This window comes from Camellia sinensis, chromosome 8, assembly GCF_055761805.1.
Source record: "Camellia sinensis isolate YWXY chromosome 8, ASM5576180v1, whole genome shotgun sequence".
In the NCBI taxonomy this organism is placed as follows: domain Eukaryota; kingdom Viridiplantae; phylum Streptophyta; class Magnoliopsida; order Ericales; family Theaceae; genus Camellia; species Camellia sinensis.
The window spans coordinates 194748568-194755743 of NC_138968.1; the positions used below are offsets into that span (position 1 = coordinate 194748568).

The following is a 7176-nucleotide window of genomic DNA, read 5'->3' on the forward strand; positions in this document are numbered from 1 at the left end:
CTCAAAAAGAAGGCATAGACTATAAAGAGACCTTCTCTCCAATATCTAAGAAGGACTCGTTTAAAATCATCCTAGCATTGGTAGCTCATTATGACTTAGAGTTGCATCGAATGGATATGAAAACTGCTTTTCTAAATGGGAATTTGGATGGAGAAATTTATATGGAGGAGCCAGAAGGATTTGCAAAGAAAAGTAAATAACAGTTAGCTTGCAAATTAAAGAAATCCATATACGGCCTTAAACAAGCTTCCAGGCAATGGTATTTAAGGTTTAATGATACCATTACCTCATTCGGATTTAAGGAAAATACAGTTGATCAATGCATATATCTGAAGGTTAGTGGGAGCAAGCTCATTATTTTGGTGCTATATGTGGATGACATTTTGTTAGCTAGTAATGACCTAGCTTATTGCATGAAATCAAGGAATATCTCTCCAAGAACTTTAAGATGGTCAATATGGATGAGGCAAACTATGTTATTGGCATAGAGATCTTTAGGGATCAATCTCGAGGATTGCTAGGACTATCCCCAAAAAGATATATTGATCGTATTTTAAAGAGATTCAATATGCAGTTTTGTTCAGTCGGTAATGCACCCATCATGAAGGGTGATAAATTAAGCGAAAAATAGTTTCCAAAGAATGACTTGGAAAGAAAATAAATGGACATTCCATATGCGTCAGCAGTAGGGAGCTTGATGTATGCCCATACATGTACCAGACCAGATATTAGTTGTACAGTTGGAATGTTGGGAAGATTCTAAAGTAATCCTAGAATGGAACATTAGAAAGCAGTGAAAAAGGTTATGAGATATCTTCAGGGAACAAAGGACTATATACTCACCTATAGGAGATCAGAACAGTTGGAAGTAACTGGATATTCAGACTCAGATTTTGTTGGTTGCCTTGATAGTATAAAATCTACATCAGATTTTGTTTTTCTACTAGCTAGTGGAGCAATTTCATGGAAGTGTGTGAAGCCGTCCACTATTGCTTCATTTACTATAGAGGCTAAATTTGTGGCATACTTTGAGGCTACAAATCATGTTTTATGGTTGCGAAACTTTATCTCAAGACTTGGTGTTATTGCGTCAATTGCTAGGCCGCTGAAGATATATTATGATAATACCGCAGCAGTTTTCTTCTCTAAGAATGAAAAGTACACCTGTGGTTTCAAACACATAGAAGTAAAGTACTTAGTCGTTAGAGAAAGAGTCCAGAAACAACAAATGTGAATTGAAAACTTAAGCACATCTCTTATGATTGCTGATCCATTCATAAAGGGATTACCACCAAAGACATACAAAGAGCATGTTATCAGGATGAGTCTTTTAAGCAACCCATGATGTGTATGGATAATCTTGAGTGCTTATTTTTATTTTGACACTATTTGTACAATAATAATTTTATTTCTATTTTTCTTGTTTCTAAAATTGTGTGTACACATTAATTTGAATATTGATAAACAAGAAATGTCTTAACAAAGACAAATTACAGAGGCCTTTCAAGCAAATAATTACATATCTCGATAATGGACTGAGTTAGTGAAGTTATCGATAGTGTAATGCATATAAAGAAACATGACATAAATGTTATATAACCGCTATAACTCACATTGGTAATCTGAAGTAATCACAATATTATAGTCTTTAATATATTTGAATTTATTGGCTATTTTTAAAATTTTGTGATCACATGTCAAAGTTTTTAGTGTGGAATCCAATGAGTCAAAAAAATTTATAAACTGCATTTTTGATAAAAAAATAAAAATAAATATAAAATAAATATAAAAATAAAAACTCATAGTTGCATCATAATCGGCTTAATGGGCCAAGTGGGAAAATGTTAGATTTATTTTTTGGTATGACCCAATAGCCTACATATCTTTTACATGTTTTACTTTATTTGGATTCCACAATTAGATAAAACCAATATTTGATATAAAGTTCAGTAATTAGAATTTTAAATATGGGATAATTACTCTTTTAAGATAAGAAAAAAATCTTGATGGACAAGAATTCTTCTAATAGAGTTTATTTAGCTCTCTTCTCTGCTCTATATAAGGATGAGTGACTCCCCTTACATAATATGAGTATTTTTCCACACCCTAATTAAGAGAGACAAAGAAAAGAAGGTGAGTCAAGAATTCAAGGTTCAATTATTAGGAGTATTTTCTCACCTTCTCTAATTCAATGGTTGTCAAAGGTATGTTCGTTTTATTCTTGAGTTGTATTGAATTCAAAATCCTGTAAGGTTCAATTCCGCTTTATTATTATGGTTACATGTATATTAATTATTTACAGTGTATACATTCTTCATTTGGTAGAGGCTAAAGAAATCACATTTATGAAGAAAATATATATATATATATATATATATTTGGCGGATTTTTAAAAAAGTAGGATTAGTTAAAATTAAAAAATAAATAAACAAATAAAATTATTTTAAAACAATTATCAAACCAATCTTAATTGTCTGGTTTTCAAGTGAGCTAAAAATGAAAGCGAAAAATAAAATTACTAATACATTCATTTTTTTTAGATAAGTACATAAAAATAAAATTTTAATATATATTTATTTTTTAAATTCTTAGCTCAGTCAAAAGAGATAAAATTATTTAGCTTTTAATTAATTTATTTTTGGCTAATCCAAACACAAAATTAATGTGAACTCTGTTTGACAAATTCTTAACTTTTTAATTTTTCTAATAGTTTTTTAGACTGATTAAGAAAAGATTCTTGATGAAAACAATTTTTCTAACCGAATTAAGATCTCTTAAATAAGATAACTTTTTAGATCAATAAACTTATGCCTTGTTTGGCAAGTGCCTTTTCAGTTAAAAAGTCAAAAAGTCACTAAAAAATCAAAAAGTCAATAACTTTTACCAAAAAGTTGAAAATTCCCTTTTTCTCTTTACTTTTTACACATCTTTTAGTAAAAAATTAAAAAATCATACCAAATATATTAGTTTTTTTTTATATTATATTTTAACCAAAATATTAAAAAATTACTAAAAAAAACCTTCCCCTTAACATTTTTTTTTTAGTCACTGCCAAACGAAAGTGTCCCCGACCCAGTTGCCTAATATGAACACAGGAAGCCTGGAATGGGCTTCCCCTTGCCTTTTCTTGTACTGGAAAAGTCTTTTAACCACTCTGTTTTTGTAGTAAGTGCTTTAAACAACTATGTCAATCTTAAAAATTGTAAATAATGACCGAAAAGTCGCTTTAGAATGTCTGAAATCTAAAAAATTGTAAATAATGACCGAAAAGTGGCTTTAGAATGTCTGAAAAAATAGTTTCAAATCTGTTACCAAACAATGCTGTGAGTCTGGTAGTTTGATTAATACTTTTCACTTTTAATAGTCTTTAAAGTTATATGAAATCTATACACAAATTGTAGCAATTTAACCATTTGACACTAGAATTACGCTTATCCTTAGTAATAATTAATGTCGCAATCAACGTATATTTTTAATAAAAATGATATACTCAATCAATTTTAAACATTGATCGGTTTGAATGATCAAAATAAAAACGTAATTTTTAATAATTTATATGAAATCTATACATAAATAGTAACATTCTAACAATGTGACACTAGAATTATACTTATCGTTAGTAATAATTAATGTCGAATCACCGTATGTTTTTAATAAGAATGATATACTCAATCGATTTTATACATTGATCGATTTGAATGATCAAAATAAAACATAATTTTTAATAATTTGAATGATCAAAATGAATAGTTTGCACACACTAAACTAAGTCTTACAATCCGAACAAGCATTCTATTATTCTCTACAATCCGTGTTCTCAAAAATTTGCTAACTAAGAGAATTGAACCTCATATCTTGAAGGAACCAAACCTCCAAGTCTCAATCCTCATCCACTAGATCAAACCTTTATGTCGTGTTTGGTTGGGAAATTTAGAAGGGAATTTGAAAAGAAAAATAAATAACATGTATGAAATTAAGTGAAATGTAATTATATTTTATTTCAAAATCTTTTTTAAATTTCCCAACTAAACCCAGCATTAAGGTTTTTCTAAATTGAGGTTGGTTAGTGGGTTTAGAAAAATATTGAATTTTTTTTTTATATTATTTGTCAAAATAATGAATGTGAAACTTAAAAAGTCACTTTATTCATGATACAAAATGCAAGTACTTGACCATATTTATCAACTGGACCACAACACCCACTAGTTACATAAAATACTAATTCCTCCGTTCAACCACCTCGTGTATGGAAGAATGACGAGTTGACATTGACGTGGTCTTTGGACTGGGGGGGTCCCTTTGACAATACTGACGACTGGGACTTAGTAAGTCAAGATGTTGAATTTTCTTTCTTACTATTAATTAGTCCTGTACTTAACCGCGTCCCCTCGAATGTTATAGGAAACCTCGTGTTTCATGTCCCCCAAACTCTCCTATATAAACATACCAATTAACTTCTTTCTTAAAACCAAACAGAGCTTCAAAGAAAAGAAAAGAAAAGAAACAATCCTACAAAATAAATTACAAGAGAAATTCTAAATCGATATCATGACGAAGGTAGGCTGGATTTTTTCCTATATACAACATTACCATTACTAAGGGTTGGTTTGGGGTGTACTAAAAAAGTGTACTTTTTGTCTTTTTACGAAAAGATGTGCAGAAAAGTAGAGAGGTGATGTGATGGAAAAAAGATAAAAAGATAAAAAGATGGATTATATTGTAGATGACAAACAAGGCTTAATTATATATATATATATATATAGCTTGAGTACTGACGTGACATGCATGTTTGTGATTTAATATTTTTTTGCAGCAAAAAATTGTTATTAAGATGCAACTGAGTAGCGATAAAAATAGATCAAAAGCCATGCAGATTGCTTGTGTCGCAGAAGGTATATATATATATATGCATCATATTAACACTCTATTTCAATTTATTTATTTATTTTGTGTAAATAGTGCATGTTTGGTATAGTTTCTATCAATCACTTTACAGTCATGTAGGATCGTACGAAAGTCTCAAGAAATAAAAATCTTGAGACATAATTAAATGATCAAGACATTTTATAGCTTTTTCAATTAATGAATTAGTTATTGATTGATTCTCTTACATAGGTGTGACCTCAGTGGCAATAAAAGGGGATAGTATAGAGGTAATTGGAGATATTGATTCAGTTAAGTTGACCAAGTCAATAAGGAGGAAGGTGAGCAAACATGCCAGCATAGAAAGTGTGGAGGCAGTGAAGCCCAAAGCAGAGGAAAAGAAAGAAGACACACCAACCCAGTTAGCTTTGGCTCCATACATTCAAGGCTACAATCCACATCCTTATTATACTTCCTACTACTACTACTAACCAGTTTATGATTCAAACTCACAAAATTGGTCCATCATGTGATGTGATTGTTTGGGTGATACAAAATCAAATTCATCATCAGTTACAATATCATCCCCTGTTTCTGTGATATTCATGTTTAAGAGATTCAATATTTTGCAGTAAAAGATTGTTATTAAGATGCAACTGAACCGCGATAAACACAGATCAAAAGCCATGCAAGGCAATTTAAAATTTTGACACCTTTTGAAAAAGTAAGGGGTTAGACGACAACCACGCTCCAATCTGCAAACTTGCGAATTTATTGACAATTCACGATAGAATGCGAATATTAATGAAAAATACTACATATAACCATTATCCAATGATATACTTTTAGACACAAGTAAAAATGCCTATTAATGGAAAAATTAAAAATGAAGAAATAGCAAATCAATAGATTTTTAGGGGTAAAAAAAATCAGATTAATGATAAATTTTATAAACTTCTCATAACACTAATTTAAAGTCAGAATTTTTTTTCATGATTCTATAATTATTATTTTGAAAAAATAAGACTGATTTTTAATTTCTCTAGAATAATTACAGTGGCCAGAGCCCATGTGGTTTGTAGAAGCAAAAGGAATAAAAACAGAGAAAGCTACTAAGAAAGAATTTGAGACTAGAAATCTGCCTAAATTATGAGACATTCCGCACTTGATAGTCACCTTCAAGATAAACAATTCCATTCCCCCTTTGCAGCCCATGTAAGACCACATTCATATGTGTAATTGGTAGAAAATTAGTGATTTAATATAGATTCATATCATTTGTGTACCAGTAAAAGTCTATCTCCCACTTTCTCACACTCATAAATTATGAAAATAAAAATTTAGTTGGAATCAAATATTCTTATTAATAATTTCATTCAGTAAATATTAAATTCACTAAATTTAACTTGAGGGAAAAATTTTAATTTTTTCATACACTTGACATTTTTAACTAAGAATAAAATTTATTGACAAGACATATGAATACGACATGATAATATGAAATAATAAATAAATTGGATTAGAGCATCTCCAATCTTGCATTAAATTTAAATTTGATAGAAATTTTAGTAAAAAAACTCAATATCCTTTCATCAAACTTGTATTCTTTCATCTCTAATAAAAATCTATTTCAACGTGTTCTTGGCCTAAGAAAGAAGAAAACAAAACGAAAACAATCTGACTTCAATTTTTTGCTTTAGGCCACACATGTGGTTGAGCCGGCCCTGCCCATATACCTTTCAGCAGTTTCATTTTTACCTTATTGAATTATATAATTAAACACAATCTTCTCACACGAGATAAACAAGTCATATAAAAAGTTTGTGTTTTGTTTTTCAAATGAATTTGGTAAATTTTAGCAGCACTAGAATGAAATTTGAAATGGAATAATCATTTTGTCCAAATATGCGTTCAGTAAAAAAAAATAATGATTATTCTTAGGGCTAAGTATGGGTTCATTCGACCCACGAAAACATTTTAATCCGATCCAATCTACGCATGTGCGGGCGATTTCGAACATGCAATAGGGTTGGATACAGTTTGAAATATTTTCATGTTTCGGGTTGCGGACGGGTCGTGGATTTCACCCGCACCCGCACTTACATTTTTTTTTCATAAAATTCTGGATAATCTTAACCTTCCATATTAATAGATATATATATTATATACTTACAATTGCTGTGTATATATACACATACATAATATATAATATATTTTTTTAGTAAATTGAACTTCTTTTATTTATATAAATAAGTGGAACTGTTTTTTTTTTTTTTAAAGTATGGATTATCAATTTCGGAATCTCTAAGATTA

At 29.7% G+C, this 7176-nt stretch overlaps 2 protein-coding genes across 2 annotated transcripts in view; both read left to right on the forward strand.

Moving 5' to 3' along the window:
- The window catches only part of LOC114290095 (heavy metal-associated isoprenylated plant protein 47), a 125645-nt gene extending 120126 nt beyond the window's left edge, over window positions 1–5519 (forward strand). The window contains exons 2-4 of the mRNA XM_082884519.1: window positions 4483–4557; window positions 4814–4892; window positions 5116–5519. Of these exons, the coding sequence (XP_082740645.1) occupies window positions 4549–4557; window positions 4814–4892; window positions 5116–5354 (327 nt within the window). The 5' untranslated portion in view covers window positions 4483–4548 and the 3' untranslated portion in view covers window positions 5355–5519. The remainder of the gene's footprint in view (window positions 1–4482; window positions 4558–4813; window positions 4893–5115) is intronic.
- Window positions 806–1234, forward strand: LOC145798385 (secreted RxLR effector protein 161-like). The gene has a single exon (XM_082885922.1). The coding sequence runs from the start codon at window positions 806–808 to the stop codon at window positions 1232–1234; it is 429 nt and encodes a 142-aa protein (XP_082742048.1).
- Window positions 5520–7176: the final 1657 nt, after the last annotated feature.

Bases quoted from the DNA above. Each gene is read 5' to 3' on its own strand.
- LOC145798385 (XM_082885922.1), top strand. From the start codon at position 806: ATGAGATATCTTCAGGGAACAAAGGACTATATACTCACCTATAGGAGA.